The 26705-nt window shown below is 37.3% G+C and overlaps 1 protein-coding gene across 1 annotated transcript; it reads left to right on the forward strand.

Annotated features, from left to right (window-relative positions):
• Positions 1-2408: 2408 nt before the first annotated feature.
• Positions 2409-14138, forward strand: LOC140231027 (dolichol kinase-like). The gene is made up of 11 exons (XM_072311179.1): positions 2409-2418; positions 4191-4411; positions 4726-4801; positions 5429-5730; positions 7360-7517; positions 8618-8721; positions 9589-9742; positions 10562-10759; positions 11973-12141; positions 12965-13063; positions 13915-14138. The coding sequence occupies exons 2-11, from the start codon at positions 4273-4275 to the stop codon at positions 14136-14138; spliced, it is 1623 nt and encodes a 540-aa protein (XP_072167280.1). The 5' UTR covers positions 2409-2418; positions 4191-4272.
• Positions 14139-26705: the final 12567 nt, after the last annotated feature.

Raw genomic sequence — 26705 nt, forward strand, 5'->3', positions numbered from 1 at the left:
AAATATGATGGTATACTGATTCCTTGCGAGACGTTTAGTGAACTTATATTGTTGAGACTTTTGTTGAGATAAAATGAAATATATAAGAAATTGTGTTCAATATCGTAAGGTTTATGAATATTAAATGCTCATATATGCAGGCCCCCATATATATTGTAAGTGACACCCAACATATTACACATGTAACACTTTATGATAACGTAGGTACGGGACTGGAAACACAGTAAATTTGTTCTTTATTTCCATGCATATGTTTATGCCATTCATATAGTACATAAGCATAGGAATGGTGGCCATTTTGAATTTAAAAAATGAGCTTTAAATGCTAAATGAACCTATATAAAATGAAAATTTGCTTGCAAATGCAGATGGAGTAACTCTAGGAACAGAAATGTACAAAGTTTGGTGGAATAATTGGTCATATAATGCACATTATTGTGTTTACCATGGCCGAATTAGCATATCTGGCGGCCATTTTGGATTTTTGCATTTTGCCAAAAATGCTCAAGGTTACGCGAGTGGCATCAATCGGATTTGGAATCAGCACCCTCGAATTGACAAGAAACCATCAAAAAAAAAAATGTATATATCAAATAACAAGGTTGGGTGCCTTCTAGCCTGGACTACAAAGAGAGGTTTGACTGTAAAGATGTACTGTACTGGAAATTACAATTTTGACCTATCACATAGTGTTTAGGTATGTTGTTTGAATGTGAGTATGTGTGTATTTGTGTGGTCTATACTTTGATTAGAATATAATCACATTGTCTCAGAGGGAATGACACTTGATCAGAATGTATCAATGGATACCTCTCTACAAAACAAAACACAAAACTAAACAAAACTACAGCAACAATAACAAGACTGTATTATAGTTAATCATAATTTGGACAATTGAAAGAGCATATGTATGAAGAATTCCAAAAAAATATTTTTTTTTTTTTTTTTTAATGAAAGCACACATTTCATCAGCTTGATACTGACAAATTCACCTTGATACATTTGTGGATTGAGTGAATGCAGAAATATAGTTGAACACATCAGTGAAAGTTTGAGGGAAATCAGACAATCCTTTCAAAAGTTATGATTTTTTGAGGTTGTAGTATTCTCATCTAGTGATGGTGGCACTGAAGTCCTATAAAAAATGAAATAAAAAACAACTAAACATAACTTTCATACTGATTGAAATTGTCTGATTTTCCTCAAACTTTCACTGATGTGTTCTACTAACATTCCTGCATTCACTCGTTAATCCACACATATATAACAGGTGAAGTTAAGGGTAATGTTATTCCCCGGCTTGCTGTCTGAAAGAAGTTAAGTGCTCTTTCATTATGTAAGAGTGAAGAAAAATCTTAACATTTTCTGTATAATTGCTCTCCATGATGACTGTTAATGTTGTTGTTTTGATTTATTGGCAATTTATGTCCTGAAGTGCAGTCTCATCCAGCGATCACAGCATCAGAAAACTGTAAAAATGCAATTTTAATAATTATTTTTTAATTGATTTCTAATCTTAAATCAATTGATTCCTCAATTTTCCTCAAACTTTCATTGATGTGCTCCACTAATATTCCTGCTTTTGCTCAATCCATATTACAGTTGGGCTTATAGGTTGGAATTGCACTCAGGCTGTTGGGGGGGGGGGGGGGATGCTACCTCCCTCTCCTCTCCCCTCCCAGCTAGCATGTGGCTGATATGATAGAAGAACAGTTAGAAAGTTACTTTAGTTAAACTTCATGATGAAGCTTTAGCAAAGAAAGAAAATGAAAGGCAAAGGAAACAAAAGTAATGGAATTCAAAAAAAAAATGTAAGGAAACTAAAACAAAAGTTAACATTCTGCTTTTTATGTTATGTTTGTGCTCGTGCAGCACCTTATATCTGTATAAAAAAAAAAAAAAATAAATGAATGAATAAAAAAATAATGGTAGCTGTTTCATGTTCCCAGTAGCGTCCTTTCTCTATTTTGTTGCTGGGTTGCTATTTTTCTCAGCTATAGGCTTTCTGATCAGAGCGCATCGAACTTTCAGGGGCAGATCCAGGAATTCTGCAAATGGGGGGGGGGGGGGGGGCTTTACAAAATTAAAGGGGAGGCACGCCCCCTTTTTTTTTTAAATTTCATTTGCTTAAAAAAAAAAGGGCGCGCGTCTGGTGCACTCCCCTCCACCCCCCCCCCCCTCCCCCGATCCGCCACTGAATGTTTTTAATGACCATGATCAAACAGTCTCTGATCGCTTTAGATCCTTGGTTGACCGGGTGCCAAGAGCGCTGGCCAGCGACCGAACACGTGTAAGTATACAATTTCGCAATCTCTCCCTCGCAAAGTTCTGCCTCTCGCTCTCTTTTCTGGCCCACAGCGCGCTGTGCATTGTTGCCACTGTTGGTGATACTGACGTGGAGCTGTTGGCGGAGTACAAGTAAGTAAGACTGTTTGCGATCACTGTTTCGTACTTCTGTAATGGTGCATATAGAAAGCTCTGGTATGTGATTATGGCTGATGGCAGTTAAATACATAATGCGTGATCGAACAAGTAAATGTCAGATTTAACTGCCGAGCGAGCCTATCTGGGTTGTTCGGCAGATGTATTTTACTTCACTACTTCAGTCCCAGATATTGAATTATGCGCTGGTATGACTGCACGACAGGGCTGGGGTCCGACAGCGACACCAATACCGTTTAAATTTACGCCCCCGGTAATAGATACAAATGTTGATGTTTTCTAGACATCTATAATTGATTTTGATAATTTTACATTGCAGAGTCAAAGATACAGACTTCAGTATTACAACTTGATAAGAATGATAATATTTGAACTGTAATTTACTGTTATTTATAGATCTAGGGCAATTTGAATATGGCCCAGTAAATTACCTTTTGCTTTGGCTTGGGGCTTTTGTCACTCAATTTCGATGCAGTAGCGATGTAGCCTATAAATTGGTAGAGAGGTCGAGGTGATGTAACAACTTACTGAACTTGTGTTACAGAACTAACTGAAGCATTGCACTTGGGGTAGTTTACCATTTGAAGACTTTGGTACACTACCATTAAGATGGATGGGAAAAGTAGTAGAATGTACTGTGGAAATTTTCATGGTGTTGAAATTTTTGCTCATTTCGCGCAACCAGAAACTAACGCGAAAATAAAAGCACGCGAATATTTTTGCTTGCCATACGTTCCTGTGCGTGATGTTTTGATTCCACAGAATTAAAAACATGCGAAACTCTTCTGACCCGGCCAAACGCGAAAAATTAGTGGAAAATATCCACTTTTACAGTAGTGTGGCAAGGGTGAGGGGTAGGGTTCTACTCACCCTTGGCCTTACCAACCCCCAAATGACTGTTATTCTGTTTCTAAGTTGTAAAGAGATGTTGCATTTTGAATAGGAGGGAGATTATTCCAATCTGGGATGACCATTGGCTAAACAAGTACTTTCTGACATCAACTCTCATATTATATGTTTGTTAATTTACAGATCAGCATTGTGATCTTAACAAATTTTCATTTCTAGAGGGAGACAAACTGAAGAAACTCAAACCTGAGCCTTCACCCCTCTGAATAATATCTTTCTTTCAACTCTCATATATGTTGTTTCTGAATTTTGAGTGAGTGTCCTGTAGCTGTCGAGCAAGCTGGAAGATTTCTAACCCAACAGATCTGTTGTCGATTTTGTCTATGTTGTTAAAGATTCTGTAAGCTTGAAATAGGTCTGTGTCTATCTTCTATAATGTAGTGAGGTAGAGTTTCTTGAGTCTTTCTTCATATGGGAGGTATCTAGTACTCAAGATAAGTTTGGTGGATTGAAAGAATAATAGGGACCTCTTCCTGTAGTAATTAAAATGCTTCTATTTTTAAGGGCTGGTAAGCAACATGCATTCAGTCATTCCACAAGTTTCATTATTATTTAGAGGCAGAACAGTTTGTAAAGGTAATTTGACTTAGATTCATTCTAAATGGTTGTCCATCTGATCTCTTATTAGTACAATATTACATCTCTTTTAGAAGGAAGGAATGTGAAAATGTTTACCAGGTATAACAATACATGTCAAAGACTGCACACACTTAAGCTTACAGAAATAGCCATTAGCAGTAGCAGTAACTATTTTTGCTGTATGAGAATTAATAATATCTCCACAAATCCTCAAAAGATTATGTGAATATCTAAAACACACATTCTATCATTATCAACAGATTAACTTACAGCAGAATGTGATTGAGTTGGTGAACCATCGTCAAAATTTTGAAGCATCTGTCCACACAAGTCCTGTGAGCCATGGCCAAGAAACAAGCAGAGACAGTGGTTCCTGACGTGACTCTCTCAGAGGTACTGGAGGCAGCTGTCGTTGGCCTTGGAGTGCTGACTGTCACACTCGCAGGCCCTATGTCAGCAAGCAAACTTAGTATTATTGTTGGTGAGTAGATATCCTTTTGTTTCACTAAGGTATTTCTTTGTCTCCACTTTTAGAGTGCTAGAATTCTCTCTTTTTTCTTTTTCTTTTTTGATCCTCCTTGGTTTCCGACTGCTTTTTGCTGAGTGTGAATGATGAGTAATGTTCTGTAAAATCATGAAAAAAGACAAAAATTATGAAAGAAAATAAGATTATTTATAAATAGAGATGTAACTGACTCTCTTAAAGGGCTTGCTTCGACACTGATATAATTTGAAATTTTGACAATTATTCATTCTCTAGATCATATTTGTTACATTTTTTTTCTCCTTTCGCAGTCTATTTTGTTGCAGTATTTGTGCAGTTCACCAGACAGCCAGAACATCTTGCAGCCAATGCAGGATGGACATACAGGTGTAGTAATGTTTCTTTTTATATTCATTCCTGTAGTACTGTCTCTCCTCCTTTTCTTTCTTCCTTTGTTTCATGTTTTCAACTTTCCATTCTTTCGAGTAGAATGTGTGATTCATAAATCTGTGTGCACATGTCATATCAAATGGAATGTGGAATTCTAAACACATTACCTTAGCTTGGTACTTGTGAGGTCAATTCTGACCAAGTAGCATCAGCAGCATCCTGTTGTCGGGAATAGAAGGCAGACATGTGTGATTTGAAGTGTTCAGATACCCAGAAAGTCAAGTAGAAAATCTTTCCCATATGAGGTCACTCTGCATGTGATACAGACAAAGCATACCACATTGATGCACACTGCTGTACTGAACGGATTCAAAGCCAATTCCCTGTTTATGTTTATAGTGCCATGAATTATCTTAGATTATGAAACTTTTCTTCTTCTTCTTTTTTTCATTCAGATTAATGTTTTTCATGGAATGTTGTGGAGTCAGGCGTGAAAAAATGTGATATAGGTTCTGAGGTTGTAAAAGAATAGGTATGTGTGCTATGATGAAATATCTCACAGGATATTTTACTGCAATGCTGTTACTACAAGTGATTTAATATTCATTATCCCTTCAACATCAGGAAGAACACAAACAGCGGCGTGGTGCTGGGGTCACAGCTCTTCATGCTGGTGCTGCTGGGGTTTCAGCAGGACACTTGCCAGGGCTTCAGCGACGCCATGGACTGCTCCGTAGTGCAGCTCATGTTCCTGAACGTCCTGATCCTGTTGGTCTGCTGTATCCCCATCCTTGGCAAGCCCTGGATCATTCTGGGCCAGACCATCTACGCCCTGGGTGCCTTCATCTTTGCCCGCAGCATCCTCCAGGGCATGCCGTCCAATGTCAACAACGTGGTGGATATGTTCATCTTTACTCCAAACATGGGTGAGCTGGGTCAAGGAGCATTTGCAAATGGCTCTCAATGCGTAAAGAAATTCTTGACACTTTGCCCTCATCACTGATTTACATGTTGAAATTCAACTATCAGCTGGACTTTAGTGCTAGCTTTTAAAGGGTGTGTACAGTTCTGGTCGAGGTGAGGATTTAGCTTTTAACGTTTTGCGCGATATTCAGAAACCACTCTATGAGATGTCAAAGAGCATGCAATTCTAAGTGGTATCAAAAAGTTTATTTGATGAAAATCGGTTTTGAAATGGCTGAGATATCCGAAAACAAGGTGAAACAAAGATATCCTAATAAAAAGCGTGGCCTGTCGCCTTTTATTGTTATCACTTTTTTGGATATCTCAGCCATTTGAAAACCAATTTTCATCAAATAAATGTTGAATCATTCTTAAAATTGCATGCTCTTTCATATTTCATAAGAGGTTTCTCATTATCTCACTTAGGAATGTTCAAAACATGAATCCCCATCTCAACCAGAACTGTACAGTCCCTTTAAGACGTAAGTCATAGTGTACCAAAGTGATGATGTTGCAGTCTTTTGTTGTACCTGTAGCTTGGGTTGGAACCAGGTGCGAGCATGATTTATATCAGCAATAGTGCTCACAGACTGGGCCAGGTGAGGTTGTTTAGAACTAGTTTCCATGGCGATGAATGGCTGTGACATCACACTTTGATTCTGTATACAGGTTTATAGCATGTAAGACTAGGGTTAGAGTTAAGGTTAGGGTTAGGGTTAGGACAAGGTACAAAATGTAGATCTTTAAAGAGAAACCTCACTCTATTGATTTTTGTTTCATGCCCATCAAATAATCTATTGAGAAATTTGAAAGGGGCTAGCTAGTTTGTGTTCACAGCAAACAACTCGTTTCATAGCCGCCTTCATCTCAAAGATGATAATATGCATCTTCTTCAAATACATTACCAGCAGTAACTTTCACTCACTTCTCACCATGCTGACCCTCTGACATAAAAATATGGTTAATCACACTCTAGTAGCTGTTTTTGTGCATACAAAATAAAATTGTTTTTCTTGAGTCTTTAATATGTACAGTTAAAACTGCCATTTGAGATCAGGAAAAATTACAAGATTGTGATTTTGTCATGGAGAAGTCCTCTTTATTATGTATGAAGTGACATTGTACTGTATTTCAGTACTTAGTGAATGTCACACAAATCAAAACAAACTGAACTTGATAGTGTAATCTTTTATGTGCCAGAGTAGTTTGCAGCCAGTGCTAGCCCCCAGTGCTAACCTTCCAGTGCCAGATTTGTTTAGAGACTTAGAGTAAATAAGAGAGGGTGACTCCAGCCAAAAAAGATTTCTTCACAGGTAAACAAGTTAAACTATTACACAGAGGAATTGCCTAAAAAATGCAGTTCGTCATCCTGCAATAAAATTCCATAAAGATAAATAGGTGTAGACAGTGGCAATGTTCTGATTCAGGGGAAAACACAAAATTCACATTCCACTATGTGGCTTTAAACATAAGGGTTAGAGGTTAGTCGACATGGAAAGTGACCAGCTTAGGGTTTTAGGAAATGTGTCCATCCAGTCTTGCAATACATTGTAACTCTCCCTGCTTCTCTTGTCTTCTGTGTGTTTTAATAGCCTTGATGTTCTTCAGTGCCCTCCTGACGTATCTACCAGGCAGCATGACGGCGGGCGAGGCTCTCTTTCTCACCCAGCTCCTCACTACTTTGACCAAATTATCATCAGAACCCGTCTTTGTGCCTTCTCCAAATCGACACGTAATGTTAATTCGAAAGGTATACAAAGCAGCCACAGCATTTATTATTGTTTTTGTCGAGCCCACCGGAGGTGAGGGGAGAATAAGGGATCGCCTGCGGCATCTGTCCGTCCGTCGTCCGTCTGTCGTCCGTCTGTCGTCCGTCCGTCCGTAACGCTACAATAACTTGAATAACTCTCTACATAGGACTTCAATTTCAATCAAACTTGGAGGGAAGAGTAGTAATACAAAGTTACACATTTTACCAAACTTGAAGATCACCTTAAGGTAAAAGGTCGCAGGCAGGAGTCAATGAACTTTAGGGCCCAATGTTGAGTTTTTGTGGCACATTTCGATTATGGCTCATAACTTTTGATGTATATGTCCGTTTGTGACCAAACTTGGATGGTAGATGTCCCTTGGGGAGTTGAAGGTCACCACAAGGTCAAAGGTCACAGACAGGGGTCAACAAACTTTTAGGGCCCAATGGCAAGTTTTTATGGTGCATTTTGATTATGGCTCAAAACTTTTGATCCATATGTCTGTTTGTGACCAAACTTGGATGGTAGATGTCCCTTGGGGAGTTGAAGGTCACCACAAGGTCAAAGGTCACAGACAGGGGTCAACAAACTTTTAGGGCCCAATGGCAAGTTTTTATGGTGCATTTTGATTATGGCTCAAAACTTTTGATCCATATGTCTGTTTGTGACCAAACTTGGATGGTAGATGTCCCTTGGAGAGTTGAAGGTCACCACAAGGTCAAAGGTCACATACAGGGGTCAACAAACTTTTAGGGCCCAATGCTAAGTTTTTACGCCGTATTTGACCAATGATATCAGTTATCGTTGAGACACCTGTTATACTTAATAAACAAAGCATACCAGTGGATGTGCTGATTGATGGATTAAGCACAGTAAGAGCTATTGCTGTCAGTTGCGCATCTTAAAAATCTTTCTCTTTAGCTTGCACATAAGTTTAACCAAAGGGACTTGTGTGATCTGTGTATGATTGGCTGTAAAAGGTTATTTCTAACATGATATTTGAAGGTATAAAAAGTGACAGCATATGGCAGGAAATGGAAATGGAAATTTATGGTACAAAATACTTAATGAATGGATGTCTGTCATGATTTCATTTCAGGTCGGCATAACTGCTTGCATCCATATAGGGATCCTGTTAAAACCCATTCTCTACAAACTGCATGAAATCAAGATGGCATATGAGAGTGGAAGCATTGACAGAAGGTAGGAGGATTTTAGACAGAGAGATTAATTCATTGAATCCTTGGCTGATTAGTTACAGAACTTATCATCTTGTCATGAAATTGGCACCTCTGAATTCTACTGCGTGTCCTCCATTGGAGAAAGATTAAATGGAACTTTTTAACTGCACTAAGATCTGAACAAAATGAAAAACAAAAAGATAACCCAAACTTGCCAATTTGAGACAGAAACGGTAACATTTTGAAATGTGTTACCAGTTTGAGTCATAGATCGAGAGGCCTTTGATGATTCTACACTCTGCAACCAAAGTAAATGTTATTTGACATAAAGAAGGCTAAAATTAAAAGAAGTTTTCATTCTAATGATATACTGAATGGGTTAACCAATATGAAGTCCCAGAAACTATGTTTCTATTAGGTACTAAATTTGCAAGGCAAGTTCCTGTTTCTTTCTCAAATTAGGATATTTTATATGTATTTGAAAAATGTAAGTTGCTTTAACCCGTTGAGGACGGACTGATTTTCCTACATAGACACCTGCCCGAGTATACTCGGGACTCGTCCTCAACGGGTTAAATTTGTTAAATCACAAATAGATGAACAGTGTGAACATGCTTTTAAAACTAAACTGTGTTATAGTATTTATGTCTCTCTGTCATTATGAGAAGTTAATCTCAAAAGCTATTACCCTAGTGCATGACCAATAAATTGCCACATTTGGCATCTGAGCAGGTGAGTCTAATTTGAAGAACAGGAATCGTGATGTACTTCTTATGTGCTTTACATGCATTTGCATTTATTTTATAGACAGTGTTTGTTCCTACAGCGTGTCTTAGTAAGTTTTTCAGCCATGTCTGGTCTGATAGTCCAGCATTTGTCTGTCTTCCAGCACAGCCAAGCGGAAAAGCTGGAAATGGAGCATGTATTTCTACTGTGGTGTGGCTGCAGAGGTTCTCCTGTTTGAACTGCCCAGGATCTACCTGAAGATCAGGGAGAACCCATTGCTATGGTTACTTGACTTCATCCTAGCCTCCAGAAAGAGAGTAAGATATAGTCTTTGAATTGTCTTTCTCTGAGAGTTATTAACATACTGTATGTTTATATTTTTCCTTCAAGGTTTTTCTTCATTTCCAATCACATGTATTGCTGATGAAAGACTACATAAGGATAAACTCCTCATGTACTGTGCAGAGATGCCAAGTGTTACTTCCCCCCCCCCCCCAGTATTTTGTACTATTTTTTCCACCAAAAATACTGCAGGTTTCATGGGGAATCTTTTTTTTTTCCAAAATTGTTATTCTGCACATTTTATTTTTTGTTCTTTATAGGAAAATAAAACAAACAAAAACATCCACCAAAAATATGCCTTTTCAGCCCTCAGAATAGTGCAATGGTGTTTTATAAGGTTGGCACTCGTAAGATGTGACTGTAAATATATACGGTTGATTCCTCTCACAAGAGATATATGAGCAGACCTACAACTTATAATATATGTACGTACACAATGAGAGGGATCTTTGCTTTTGTCTCTACATTCATTTTGAATGAAGCGGTGGACCTGGTTTTTTGTATGATATGTTCTGCTCACATTGCCTTGAACTTGAATAAAGTCATGATTAAGCAAACAATATATGTACAGTCAAACCTGTCTATACATGTAGCAGCCACCCAAGGGAGACAAAATAAGTGACCAGTATTGACAGGGTCTCTAACATGGCTTTTCTCTTGGGGGAAATTTCATTAGTAGCCGTATATGGTGGATGGCCACTATAGACAGGTGGCCACTAAGGCAGGTGTGAAGGTTTGACTGTACTGGCATACATACAAACATGCAAATATGTGTTCTCTGATTTATCATTCAGTTAATCCTGATTAATATCTGGATAATCTTGATGACCATCGGCATTGGAGTGGTCATGTTCAACCAGACGTCATCCACCCAGATCCGGAAGATCTTCCATGTGCTGGCGGTGGCGGTCTTCATCCCTGGGCTGTATCTGGATCTCCATCTCTTACTGCTCGCTGCCACGGGTCTCACATGTCTCTTTATCTTGGGGGAGGTAAGAAATGGTTACCTAGTGTTTTAATTCCTCTGGTTTTCTGTTCATATTCATTCTTGGCATGTTTGTTATATTTACATGCACTTTGATGATTATCAGTCATTGTTAGCTTTACATTTGATATACACTGAGGTGTAATTCTCTCTCCTGCATATAAATGTTAACATTTCGTTGCTAGTGGTCGGGTCCGTATGCTGGCCCTGTGCTGTGTGCAAATGAATAGAGTGACAAGGCAAGATGGCAATATCTGCAGTAAAGTTGGCTTGGAACTTGATCAGTGAATTCTCTTTGTCCCAGTACTGCTTTCATTGATTATGAATCAAGTGAAAATAACTTAATTATGTTCTGAAATGGTGATAATGCATATTCTTGATTAATTTATATTGTCTTCAACCAAAAACTAAATAATGAAATAAAAAAAACACCAAATATGCTAATATTTGTTTGTGGCTATGATAAGCACAGGTATTTCTACTTTTGTACTGATTACTTTATACCTTACTAAATTAGGTATTCCTGTCAGGAATGTATGAGTGAATTATTTATCCTATGTAGGCAATGTTGTTTCAATGATATATTAAGTGAATGGTATATCTTTCAAGATGATTGTGAAGTATAAAGGAGAAATAGCAGCATCTCATGGTCCTGCAAATGCTGTACATGATCAGACATCAGTCTCATCGCGTTCCTGTCTCACTCTTTTCGAGGAGGTGAAATATATGAAATATATTGAAAGATATACCATCATTATATACTATTGATATATATACCATATGATATACCACTGAAATATATACCATTTTGATGTACCATTGAGTCTCATTGTGTTCCTGTCTCACTCTTTTCAAAGAGGTGAAATATATGAAATATATGAAATATATTGAAATATATACCATTATTGTATACCATTATGATATATACCATTATTCTATACCACTGAAATATATACCATTTTGATATACCATTGAGTCTCATCGTGTTCCTGTCTCACTCTTTTTGAGGAGGTGAAATATATGAAATATATTTAAATATGGTCACCGTTATCTTATACTATTGATATATACCGTTATGATATACCGTTGATATATACCGTTATGATATATCATTGAAATATACCGTTAACTAATTGTGAAAAGAATAGTGAAATAACTCAAAAGGGAAGCATGCACTACTGATGGTGTTATTTTATTCTTCTCTCTTTCCTCTTCTGCAGTACCTGAGAATATTTCGTATCCAGCCCTTTGGGGAACTCATTCACGACGCCTTGTCACCTTTCACCGACGACCAGGACTCGGGCGTGGCAATCCTTACACCCCTCTGCCTCCTGTATGGCCTGTATCAGCCCATCAACTACTGCAACGATACCACATTACTTCTCTTTGGTAAGTTCAAGGCTTGCTTCTTTTTGCACTCTCTCTCATTATGCACATATGATTCTGTGAATTCTCTTGAGTTACAGATACTTAGGAACAATTTTTTTGGCATGAAGTTAAGTTGCACGAACAACTATTATGTGAAAGGGTGCTATTTACATGTCTATGAATAGCATGTTTTTATATGTTTGCTTGTCCCATTATGATGGCTATGTTAAACTTGTATATTTGGCATATACTGTAGCAGCTCTTTGAATAATTTTATGAGTATGGTGGATGTACATACAAATGCTCGGCAGATGTGCATTAATCTGATAAGCTCATTCAGATAAATAAGATAGTATACCTTGGGTACTAGATGTATGTCTAAAATAAAAAAGAGTTTTCTTGATTATCAGTACTTTGTTTGGAGGGATTTGTCTTAAATATTGCAATATCACATAGTACATGAAAGGGAACTAAACGAAAGAGAGCCAAAAAAGAAAGATTGACCTGACTGTACATTTTATTTGATGATGTGAGGCTAGCAGTTTATCATAGAGTGATAAATACATGTACATTCAACACTGTTTAGGATTTGTTGGAAATAATGTCAACTGTAATGTCCAAGCAGTAGATTCCAGGGAAACTATATTGTAATGTGCAGTCTTGATTTTCTGTTACTGTGTGTAGGTGGTCTCTTTTTAGTTCATTAATGACGAGGTACCGGCTATAGCAGGGTAATATCAGCAGTCCCAGCAACCTTCCTTGTAGTTACAGTGTGTCACTGTATTGTCTAATCAGAATTCACATATGTCACTGTTTACTTGTGTATGTTTTTGCCTTTTCTCAGAGTCAAAACTCTTTCTGTATAGTGGTGTACTCTCCATTGGGATAGGAGACACAGCAGCCTCTGTTGCTGGATCCACATATGGGACTATTCACTGGCCTGGTAAATTTTCTCTCTAATGCTTTGATTAACTTCCTGTGATTTCATGTATTGGTCTTTATGGCTCACTTGAGCCAAATGGTCCAAGGTATTTGAGCTCTAGGGCAGGGCCCAATTATTCAAAATGGGGGAGGGGTGCTACCCAAGGGACCTGCAATTCTCAAATCTCAGGATTTTTGAAATAGTTTACCTTGGTGGAGTGCTATGAAAGCAAACTATGCTACACTCTGAATGCAAGACCTGCTGGCCTCTTATTTGTTTGCTTGTTTTGGGGTTTTTTTTTTAGTCATTTAACAACAAATGAAATTGTGTCAGTATGATGAACTACATTGTATGACTATGGTAGTCAAAAAATTTGTTTTGTTGTCCCTCTCCCTTTCTATACTCAACTGGTGTCTTTATAAAACTCCAAACTTGTAGGATACTGTGAAAATTTTCCTCCTTTTCTCACTCACCTCCAAGTTCTACAGGAAGCCTATGTTTGATTATCCTCCTCAGCTTTAAGAGTCAAACCTGACTTGTGCATAAATCGTCCAGGCCTCTCCCACACTCTATTTGTCCCTTTGCTGCTCTGTACTAGTTTATTAATCTTTTTTTCCTGTTAAAATCTTTCAAATGTAAACTTTCTTCATGAAAAATGCAGACTTGCCTCCTATCTTTGATTCTTTAGGAGGTTCTCTGCAGATGAACTGTATCTTTGTGTCTTTACAGAAGACTATTTGTATAAAAGCGTTGGGAATAATCATGGGCTATTGAGATGCCTGTTACGTACATAAATCCCCCTGATTTTGATGTGTCGTTGTTGGCAGACCTGAATACAACTCTTTTGTTTTCTTTGCTACTACTCTTCAAAGGCTCCAGGAAGACAGTGGAGGGAACGCTGGCAGCCATAGCTTCCCAGCTGGTGGCCTGCATCTTGCTGTCAGCCGTCCTAGGGCTGGAGCCAGCGTTCAGCAGTGCCTGGCTGCCCCTGACGTGGGCGATCACTCTCACCTCGCTCCTGGAGGCGTTCACGGCACAGATTGACAATTTCGTCCTACCCCCATTCATGATGGCACTCATAATGGCTGTTTCATAGAAACTGGCTGTCCAAACTCAGTAATATGAAGTGTCTTGCGGCAATTTGATAGCAGCCTTGGCATGGTGGCATGCAGAAAGTTTGGGAGAGAGAAAAAAGACTCTGAGAGAAGGAGACAGACACACAAGACAGACAGACGGACTGTCACGAAGACAGACAGACTCTGAAAGAAACCAAAGAGAAGGAGAAGAAATGTCTCCTGGTGATATGTACTTTTTCCTCTGTCAACTATGATATGCAATCTTCTTGCTACTCCTGTAATGAAATGGAGAATTATTTGCTACAAAAGTTATTTGACATTTCACTGCATGAAATACAAATGTTCAAGTTGACTCTCCAACTTCACTTTTTAACCTGTGCAAAGCTTCACATTAAGTTGAGATGATAGCTCCATGGCTGCCGGTCAGGTGTACTTTTTGCCTATTAAATATAAACGGTCAGTTGCACAATTGTAGTTCAACATTTGTCCCTGGAAGGTGAATTATCATGTGCAGAAAGCCAATCAGCATTGTAAGGCCCAGTGTTAAAGTTTAATCCTTCCCACACTCATATAACTGGTCTAGTGAAAATGTCGTTACACAGGTACATGATGTAGCTAAGAATCAGACAGAGTAGAGAGTCAAAGTATTGGAAAATAGAGAGCTTTACTAACAAGGTATTGCTGATACAGGCAACTCCATTGTAATGAAGTCCTCGGACCCAGCAGGTTTTTTTTCCCCCATTATACTGTATAAGCTCTTATTTTTGCGAGGGTTTAAATTTTGCGAATTTCACGAATCACAGTTGGATCACGAATTTGACAATGCGCGAAAATGTCTCAATGCACTTGGGTGATAGTGCGTTTACGTTCATGGCGGCATCAGTTCGCGAAAACAACATCTCGTGAAAATGTCTATGACCTCATTTGCAAAAATATCTGTATGCGAAAATAACAGCGTATGAGTATTCAAATTCTGTCATAACCAATTTGAAATTTTACATCATAGACTTATGATTATGCCTATCAAACTTGATTTTTCCTTCGTTGTAACAAGATCTTGATTATAATGAAATTTCATTTTAATCGTGTTTGTTGTAGCGGGAGCTTCCTCTCCTGTATTTCTAAAATTACCTAAATAAGTCCATTTACTTCTTTTCTGTTCATTAAAAATGGTTGAATATGAAGAAAAATTAAAAAGTGAATTGCAATTCAGAATCTTGAGGTGGGACTCCATGAAATTGTTGCAGTAAATGGTAAGGTTCCATTTTTTTTAAGCATAAGTATTATGCATTTTGCTTGCCTTCATTCCTACATTTATTTTTTTTTTGCAGGGTAGAATAAGTTTGCAATATGTTGACATGAAGAAATATCGTGATTTGTTATTGCATCCTTCCCAAAACCAAAGACAGCATCATTTTGACAAATACAATTTACAGTTTAAAGAGCATCAAAATTGTCTCAGTCTATACCTTTCATAAAAAGATTAATTTTGATACATATGACAGTCGCTGTCATGAGCACTTTTCATTTCTCTCTGCTTATGACTTTTCTTTTTTCCAAAGGTCAGTGATCTCTAAAAGCCCGCCACACACTATACGATCAAACCAGTCGCACGAATCTTGAGGCAAACCGGGCACCATGACCGGTCGCACAACTCGTCACTAGACACTATGCGATCAGACTGCACAGTCTGGATCACAACTGCATTTATAGCATCAGTACATATACTGTACTGTGATTGGTTGTCAGTCCATGACCGGTTTTGAAAATTTGACATGTGAAATCTCTACAACTTGCTCCGCGACCCATTCACACGACTGGAAACTGACAAGACTGGTGATCTTACCCTTATGACCAGCGCAGTAAATCGTGGCAAAGTCATATAGTGTGCAGTGGCCTTTAGATGTGAATGACTGGTCTGAGATGCCATTGTATGGTAATATCATGCCAGAGTAGTTTAATCAGACGGCTTCCAATCCTACACTGGGGAAAAAATGAGCATGTTATATACAACGGTAAATGTTGTATTTCAAACACAAAGGCATATTCCTTGCCTGTTATTTTGTGTTTTGTATGTGTGTATATATAATGTAGTCAAAGTGGGGATGGTGTCAATGTGCATATAGTGCAGGGCTTGACATAAGCGGTGACCTGGTTGCCCAGGGCCACTAAAAAATTGGTTTGGGGCCACCAAATCTATCTTTTGGTGGCCCAATCAGGCAGCTACGTAAGATTCAAAATGGATTGTTATGTTTCTGTTTATTTCGTATAACTGCATTTCCTTTTTGGGCCACCAAAATTTTAGATTCAAAGACTTAAGTGGCCCAATTAAACAGGCCTCCAAAATTTCAGATTCAAAGACTCAAGTGGCCCAAATGGGCCACCAGAGAAGGTAAATGTCTAGCCTTGATTGACAGTATGTTTCTATGTACACTTGCACATATACAGACGAATCACAATGTAACAAACAGAGATATAAAGAACTCTCATTATTGCGAACAGATTTTGCCCCCAAGTGCCCCGATTGGCAAAAGCCATACAGCTAGCTGTAAGGAGATGTTCACCATTCCAAGGGTTGACTTATCCAAAAATGAAGTAAGGTTCACTATTTTGAAGATTCATTATTCCAAAACACAAATTCACCATAAGTACAGATAGATGTTTCTTAATCCTGAAATGAAGTGTAGGGTTTGTCAATGTGAAAATGAAAAAGGGGTTTGTTAATCCGAACATTTGTGGTGTTATTCTAGACGTTCATTATTATGAAAATGATCTAAGGTTCGATAATCTGAGCATGAAATAAGGTTTGGTATTCTGAGTGTTTGTTAATCTGAAAAATGAAATACGTTCTTTATTCCAAAGATTTGTTAATCCAAAAGCAAAATAAGGTTTATTCATCCCAAAAATGAAAAGAAGGTGTGTACAAACGAACCTTTGGAAATACAAACCTTGTTTGTTTTTGGACTAACTAATCTCTGGAGTAATAAATCTTATTTTTATCTTCAGATTAACGAACCTTTGGAATTGCAAAGTTTAACCTTATTACATTTTCAGATTAATTAACCCTATGACTGTAGGAATAATGAACCTTTGGAATAATGAATTGTAATCCAGCTGTCTGTGGTTCCATGAAGTACATTGCATGTTTCATTTGGAGTGCATTTGCTTGTGAGAGTCCCTTCCATGTCTCAGCTTTTGATAGGGTAGTAAATGGTTTCATAATTGTAACGGATCGCATGAAGTATTAATCAAGCACATTGCGAAATGAATTGTATTGCAACCTACGCATCATCCCAGTCTTTGAGTCCCTGAAGTAGGGGCGAGTCAAATGACTAAGTTAATGTAAACTTAATGAAATAAGCAGTAATGGAAGTAAGTGATAAAGTACGTCATATCTTCCGATACAATGACTCAGGAGGCGTAGTCTTTTGAAAGCTCAATGGCTTCATTTAGTGTTATTCTACTGCACATTACTTTGTAATGCGCAATAGAGTAATTGTCAAAGTCGCTGCACAGTATACATTGAAATGCCCTTTATTTAATTCATTGTTATTATTACGGTGGCTGAATTTTGAAAATCAAATTTTGCCCTATGACATGTATGATGATGTTGTAATGCATGAAAAAAAAAAATACTCCACCACACAAAGTTTTTACATTATACAATCACAGTCAACAGATCTATAAACAAATAATACCATGAACTAAATGGTTTCTATTAAACACTTCCATCATGCAGGGGAAAATGCCAAGGATTATAAAATGGGCACTTTTTGTTTTCTTTTTGTAAAGCATCAAGTATCTATTTTCAACCCATCTTTTTATTATAGCTTTATTTATTCAACACCATAGAGACCCGGGTTGCATGTTGAGCCATGTAGCTCACATTTTTCAAACTTGAAGCACTGCCAAGGTGTCACTGGTGTTTAATGGTTAGAGACTGGACCTGCATACCTGGAAGTGAAGATTTATCTGTTGTGAAAGATGTCATACAAAGGGGTTTCAATATCACTACCTGCAGCTGTACCTGTACATTTCCACATCCCTATTGAATAACTAAACATCAACCTTATGAGGGACCCCGAGAATGTCTAGTAGCTGCATATCGCAGCTGTCTTTGAAGAAGAGGGCTTTAATTACTCATCCGTGTTTTCTCCAGCTGCCGTCTTGGAATTGATACTGATGATTCTGACATGAGGCAGACTCTTTCTTATCTGAAGATTTCAAAAACTGGGTACATAACGCAATCTGAATGAACAGAAAATTCTGGTAATTGTGTATCTATACCTTTAATTCAGTTAATGAATGTCATAGGCCTATAGTCAATGGCCTAGCAGACGGTGGTCTTTCTTGTGTGGGCAAAGAAAGTAAGAAAAAAGCACCAAAATGTAGATGACACACATGCAGACTTGTTCACTGATTCCTACCTTTTCACTGTAATAATTGTAATAATCTTTCAGAAAAGAGCCATTTTGTTTCACATGGAGTGGTCTTTCTTGACGGGTTTGACGATGCTTTCAATATCTAAACTGATACATGTGCTGTTAAAGTGGACTCGTATTGATGACTTCTAATCACACTTCACTCTTGTCATTTGACCTTTTTCTTGGAATGCAGACATCACTGATAAATCCACAATGAAGTATTTCTTTCATTTCATCACATACTGTAAAACAAGGAATGTTGGTATGCATTTTAATTTCACGAATCATTCAAGAGCCAAGATTTGCAAAATCAAAATGCATGCGATAAGTATGATAATTATTCTTGTCTATACTATTGAGCATTAAATGCCAGTGACAAGTGGCAGAAATTTCATGCTGCGAAAAAGGCCATTAGATCCAATTTGTGAAAATTTCATGCTTCAAATGTATTATGTTTTCCAGTAAATCCATGCATGGATCTATGTGATTTGCCTCTGGAGATTATGTTGCAAAATTAGAAATGCATTGAAATGTCCTATACAGTGTTTGCTGGTGTGCAAGGGGATATCTTTGTAGCCCCTGATTTTTCTGTGAATGAGGGGGTGGGGGATCTGTCTCACAAACTCTGTATTTGCCAATGAAGAGCCAAATAAAACATGATATAAGTGTTTGATTTGTTACTGCCCTTTTCTTCCAGACAACATTAAAGGTGTGATTACTTTGTACCATGAAAATGAAATGAATAGAATTGCAGTTTAAGCAGTTTTGAAAGTTTAATGATTATTGGAAGCTGATCATTCCAACATGACAAATAATTCTCTTAAAGGGATGATCCAGTATTGTTGGAGATGAGAATTGGGCTTTTAACTTTTTGCGAGATACCAAGAAAACACCTATGATATAGTACAGAGCATACCATTTTAAGAGGAATTGAAATTTTATTTGATGAAAATCGGGTTTGGAATGACTGAAACATCCAAAAACAAAGAAAAACAAAGCAATCGTTATGAAGTGTGGGTCCCACACTTTATTGGAATCGCTCTTTCTTGGATATCTCGGCCATTTCAAAACCAATTTTCATCAAATAAATGTTGAATTCCTCATAGAATTATATGCTCTTTCATATTTCATAAGAGGTTTCTCATTATCTCGCCAAAAAAATGTTAGAAACCTGAATTTAGGTCTCAACGAAAACTGTACGACCCCTTTAATAAGGTGTCTAAAGTATCATTTTCTTTGTTAACAAACAGTGATTCTACAAATGTCATATAAGTGTATGGCATAAAGTCTTTTTCCCTTGTCATTTTATGCAAAATATACAGACTGTATTGCTATCTAAAGTTGTTCACAATCTTGCCATGTGTCTGAATGCCCTGTTTTTTATCCGGTTATCAGCGAAACAGTGAAAGTATGTGTATTATTTGAAGGATAAGTAAATTAATTGTCAGTACTAACTGTAATAATCGATGTACTTTGTGATCAGAACATTTTATATCTTTCCTACAATAATGCATTAGATTCTTAAAATAATTTTTGTAAGAAATTTTGAGTATATTTTTCTAGTTTACATGAGGCATTACACAAAGCATATGAGGCATGTCCTCTGCAATATTGTTCTCATGAAGTTAATGAAATGAATCTCTCAGTGTCATGTATTGTTTTCTCAGAAGAGGAGATTATTTTAATACCAGTTCTCTGCAGAACAGAAAAGCCAAGGGGTCACATTTGCTTGCTTGAAGTGTTTATCGAGATAAGCTTTCTGTAGCCTGTACATTTCGCTTTTAGAGTGTGCATGTGGTTTTATTGGCATAACATTTGATGCAAACCGCAAACATGATTTTGTTTTTGCTTTTGTAGGAGTGAAGTGTTATTCCTAGTAAAGTTGAAAGGACATTTGATTACTTTCATAGATTCCTCATGATGCATATGTTCAGTGGTACTGTATAATTTTCTGTGCAGGCATGACTCTTCTTCTTCTAGCATATGGCACAATTTGCCTTGTTGATAACTTTTACTGACTATTGCTACCGTAGTCACTTAGGGGGAACCACGAGGGGTCGGCATCATTGGCACGACTATTGCATGTGTCTTTACCACAGGTCTTAATATTGTGTGCAATTAGCATGAAGAAATGAATGTGCAAAGTGTTGCTGGGCTCACCATATTGTCATAGTAGAGGTGTATCTAAATTCTCTTTGCATATTCCATCCACCTCATAATAAAACTGCTAGTCTAAATTCCATCTGATGAATGTTTCCATGGCTGTGTGACAATTACAGTTTAAAGTGTATCTTTGGTCAAAAAATATTTTTTGATATGTGAAAGAGATGTATTTTAGTAATATGTTGCACCAACAATCAGTAAAAATTGTTACATATAAAAATAAGAACTAAATCAGTGAGTCTGAAAGGAAAGACTATCAACTTTCTTTTGTTCTCAGGAACCAGCAAGAGATTAGGCAGCCTGGGAACAATAGCAAAGTTATAGTTTTCTTCAGACCCATTGGCTTTAGTGGTATGTTTATAACTTTAAATGTATTTTTCTTTGATAATATTGATTTTTTATACCCCCGCCAAACAAAGTTTGAAGGGGGTATATAGGAATCAGCGGACGGTCGGGCGGTCGGTCGGTCGGTCGGGCGGTCGGTCGGTCGGGCGGTCGGTCCCTTGCAAATCTTGCGTCGCGAACTACTTCCTCAGTTTTCAACCGATTCCCATAAAACTTGGCACAGATGTGTGCCTTGGGTTGTAGATGTGCAAGACGTATTTTTTGACAGTACCCAAAAGTATGTTGCCATGGTAACGGCATATTATGGGCAAAAATGGGTACAAATCTTGCGTCGCGAACTACTTCCTCAGTTTTCAACCGATTCCCATAAAACTTGGCACAGATGTGTGCCTTGGGTTGTAGATGTGCAAGACGTATTTTTTGACAGTACCCAAAAGTACGTTGCCATGGTAACGGCATATTATGGGCAAAAATGGGTACAAATCTTGCGTCGCGAACTACTTCCTCAGTTTTCAACCGATTCCCATAAAACTTGGCACAGATGTGTGCCTTGGGTTGTAGATGTGCAAGACGTATTTTTTGACAGTACCCAAAAGTACGTTGCCATGGTAACGGCATATTATGGGCAAAAATGGGTACAAATCTTGCGTCGCGAACTACTTCCTCAGTTTTCAACCGATTCCCATAAAACTTGGCACAGATGTGTGCCTTGGGTTGTAGATGTGCAAGACGTATTTTTTGACAGTACCCAAAAGTACGTTGCCATGGTAACGGCATATTATGGGCAAAAATGGGTACAAATCTTGCGTCGCGAACTCCTCCCACAGTTTTTGATCAATTTTTATGAAATTAGGTACAGTTGTATTTCCGCAGTGGCAAAAAGTGTGTTGCCATGGTAACGGCATGTTATTGGTAAAATATAGGGCAAAATGCTTCATGGCAAAACTGCTTCATCAGTGTTCTTCCAATTCTCATGGAATTCATATTGAATGTTTGTCTTAGGATATAGGTCAGCATGACACATTTCTTGACAGTTACAAAAAGTATGTTGCCATGGTAACACGCTCACATATTATGAGCCAAAATGATGGAAAATTTTGTGTTGCAAACTACTTCCTCAGTTTTTGCCCAATTTCCATGAAACTTGGTACAGATGTGTGCCTTTGGTTGTAGATGTGCAAGACGCATTTTTCAACAGTACCCGAAAGTACGTTGCCATGGTAACGGCATATTAATGGCAGAAGATCAAGGAAAGATCTTGCGGATTTAACTACTTCCTCAGTTTTTTGACCAAAGCTTATGAAATGTTGTTTTGACCAAAGCTTATGAAATGTTGTTTGGCGGGGGTATAACCAGTCGCTGTAGTGACATTTCTAGTTTTCTTCTGATTCTTGGTGTAATACACTGTAGGTTACTGAAATGTAGCTCTTACACATATCAAAAAATATTTTTTGACCAAAGATACACTTTAAATCACAATGACAAGAACAGTTTACTAATCCCTTTGTCATCCAGTGAAGCAGCACAGGTAATCATATACTGTAAAACCAGGGGGGCATTTCATGAAGCATTTTGTCTGACAAAGTTCTCGGACAAATTTGCTCTCAGCCAATCAGATGCAAGGATTTCAGTAGCTTTCAACAGTTTGTCAGACAAAATGTTTGACAAAACGCTTCATGAAATGCCCCCCAGAAATGTCCATGTGCATTTTGAAAGGGGCATGATGGATAAAAGGATAATGTACACAACAAACCGATACAAAAACAGAGATGCAAATTTTCACACACTACGCTCATTGTAGGTATGTGTGCTAGTGCAAGAGAACAGTGTAGGTACAGCTATTCATCTTCAGCCTTTTCTTCCCCCAATTAAATCCTGCATGTAGAATAATGAAGTCAACTTTCTACAAGATTGATATGTAAACTTGCAGTATCACATTTGTAATAACATACATCTAGAAGCAGAGTGGCAGGAGAACAACATGGGCATTAATGTATGGGTGTCATGATTAAAATTTTTCTACAAAAAATGCATCAAACCAGTTGATTGTCCAGTGAAACAGGAATGATTTGAATGTATCAAGAGTAATGCATGACCAGTGCCTTTGACCCTGTCAACTTTGCTCATGTCAAAGAAATGTAATAAATACTTCCTGGTATAGATGTACAATAGAATTGGCAGATACAAAAAGGGGGGGGGGGGGAGAAAGAATTGCCTTGGGAGAGACCTTACATATATATATATAGAAAGTAAGATGTGGGGGTGGGGTGGGTGGAAATGGCTAATAGCTTGGACACTCGGAAGTATGCAGTTTCACTCTCGAACAGAATTTACCATTAGAAACTGTCACAACAGTCTTTCTTTTGTTATTATTATTTTATTTTTTCTTGGGGGGGGGGGGGTCTTAACCGTCTGTTTAGTTGCGTCTGCTGCTGAAGATCAGTTCTCAGGGCTACATCAGACTGAACGCCATGGCACTAAAGTGTTTCTGGTAAAGAGCCCTTTGAAGGTTGTATCATTTTAGCAAACATCACAAAATTTTGCATGGTTGGAAGATAATGTATGCCAATGTATTATATTTTTTTTATTTGTATGAAAGCTTTCAGTAATACATATCAAAGTATTTATACAAGAAATGAAAAACTAAACTCGTGCCATTCAAGAACACACTCCCCTTTTGTACCGAGAATAACGGATGGAATTTTTTTCTGGGTCCCGATGGAAAATTCACTGAAAATCTATATTCCTGTTTTCCCCCTATATCACAGAGAAGTTTCCAGTTTTATTATTCTGAGGAAAGGTCTGAATTACAATGTACCTACCTCTATAATATATACCAGCTTCATGAAAAGAAATGTGATTTTTAGCGTTGCAAAAGGGACATATGAACTTTAAAGACCCTGTTTACCTTTGGTAGCAGTGATTTCAAAAATGTTCAAGATATCACATTTGATGCATATGTGTAGGTCTGTTGTGTCACAAAACATCCTACCATATAAAATTTTTGCAATGAAGCCTAAAATATAAGGAGATATCAGTGTTTTTCTCAATAAACCGTAACTGTAGACAGTTTAGTCTTATTATAACTATTGTTCACATTTTGTGTATTTAACAAGACTTAACGTCGATTATACAGATTCAAATTTTTACAGTGGTTGTTTCTATCCCCGACTCACATTTTAGAACTATTTTAAAGCACTAATGCTGGGTTTTTGTTTCATCTGCAAATGGTAAATTATGCCTTTAACACTTGTGTCCTTGCACACTACTGAAGTGGGAAGGGGGAGTGAGTATGACATAATGAACAAAACTTTGTGTGGGTGTGTGTGTGTTGTGTGTGTGTTGGGGGGGGGGGTAAGGGGAGGAATGACGGACGTCATCTCGTTACAATACAGTCATTTCCATATTCAAGAGCGGATTTACGCGACAAACTAAAGGAACTTTTTTGTGATGAGGTATAGCAACGTCAAATCGACTGCTATTTCTTTATATTGTTTGAATGGAAATGAATTAATAGTATTTGAAAGAAAAAAATGTTGAATCTGTATGTTTACCATGATTCTGATGTGCAACTGAAGAGATTATTAAAATGGATGCTTTCCAGTTAAACATTTTAAATTTCATTATCAAATAGCAGAGTTCAGGCAAAATAATGCCTACACACTCAACCTCTATTTCTCTTCTTTTTAAATATACTTATGAATATTTTGTTTGTAAGAAAAAAAAAAAACAATACCACAACTGCTTGCTTTCTATAAAATCAAAAATACAGTTTCATAGGAAAATGTTCTTTTAGTAACCAGTAAACCAATGCTTCACACATTCACACATTGCTTTTTGAACAAGTATTCCACTTTATTCATACAGTATATGTCATTTCTCAGTTAAGTCCTTTCTTTCTTACTTCTTTGCTCCTTGTTCTATGAGATAAATTCTGGATATAAGTACTGTACTTATCTTACACAGATTACAAATTCCAGGAGAAGATACACATGCCCATACGAGTAACGGTAAATTATTGTGACCACAGAAGAGCGGCAGCATTAGTGAAAACAAGAAATCTACCATTGATGATCTTACAGTCACTTTCTTTCTTTCTTTTTTTAAAAATATTATTATAAGGGAATGATAATAACAAAACATTGATTATTACAGCATATATATAGTTGGTCATGTTGCTAAATACATGTACTACATAACTGGTGAATACAAGTGAAAGAAAAAAAATGAACATAATTGGTCTCAGTTTTTGAAAGTGATTCAAATACAATATCGTCATAGCCTTGATCAAACTACTGCATTAAAATTTGGTCCACCACTGTTCAGGAAAAACAAATCCCACACATACACTGATAACAATTTTGACATTTTCACATATATCACAAACCTACAAACAAACTTATCTACACATTAAAAAATGTGTACCGTCATGGAACCTTTCATGTCTTCAGATTAAATCACCACCGTGCAATTGGAATGCCTTCATTCCACACTGGAGACACATATATAAAAACAGGGTTCACATAGTTACCGTTATTGCGGCAATAATTTTTTTTGCAAGATATCAATTTGCAAAGGGTGAAAAGTTGAGGAAAACAGACCATCACACCCATGTCACAAAGTTCAAGATTTTGCACAACAGAAGAGTTCACAAGAGTTGAAAGAGTGATTGAATACATGAGTTGCTCTGTTAAAAAGCAGGAAAAAAATACAAACATTTCTGATGTATAAAATTGACACAGTTCAGATTGAAAAATACTCATTCCACAGTCTTACACTCATAAACACTGTTTCACATCATACATGCTCAATTTCAATTTCAACAACTGTCAAACATACATCTCTGACTGAACTGTATGATGATGTTAAAATAAAAAAAAAAAACACAATTATTCCATCATACAAAGATTTTGGGTATTATGCCATCACTATTAACAGATCAATGAAAAATCACCACATTAATAATCCATTTTTTGATAGGGTTTAGCAGTTATCAAACACTACTGTCTACAGAAAAAGTCAAGTATGGTAAATATGGTTCCTCACAGAAAATTTCACTTTTTGGAAATGTTTAGCATTAATTTCAAACCTCATTTTTTTTTTCTTAGCGTCATAATTATTCAGACAGTATCAGAGGATCAGGATCACACTGCTCAGATTTTCTTCAGATTTTTTGTTTTTTGTTTTTACCTGGAAACAATTCAACGGTGCCTTAAACATAGCCATCCAACAGAGCTTTAATATAGAGGTCATTCGAGGTTTTCAGATATTCTCTGGCAATATCATGAATGAATGACTGTAAAATCGTGCAGCATTTTTAGTTTCTCTTTCAGTCTACCTGACAAGTTTGGTTGATCCTATAAAGGCTGCTGTGTACCATGCAGAAACTTTGGCAGAAGATATACAGACTAAGTATGATGACAAATATGGCTCAAACTGGAATCTGATGCCACTATGCACAGCCATTATATTGCCCATGGGACATGGGAGACAACTTAACCTCTTCTGTGCCAGGGACTTTGGAAAGTGTGTACAATGCTATGGAGTTTTCTGTACCAATGCATAGGCATGCAAAGCACACACAAAGGGTTCAGTGACCATTAGCCGACTCTGAGAGGTACACAAACTTGTAGCTGCTGTACACAATGTCTTCAA

This window comes from Diadema setosum, chromosome 7 (assembly GCF_964275005.1).
Source record: "Diadema setosum chromosome 7, eeDiaSeto1, whole genome shotgun sequence".
Taxonomy (NCBI): domain Eukaryota; kingdom Metazoa; phylum Echinodermata; class Echinoidea; order Diadematoida; family Diadematidae; genus Diadema; species Diadema setosum.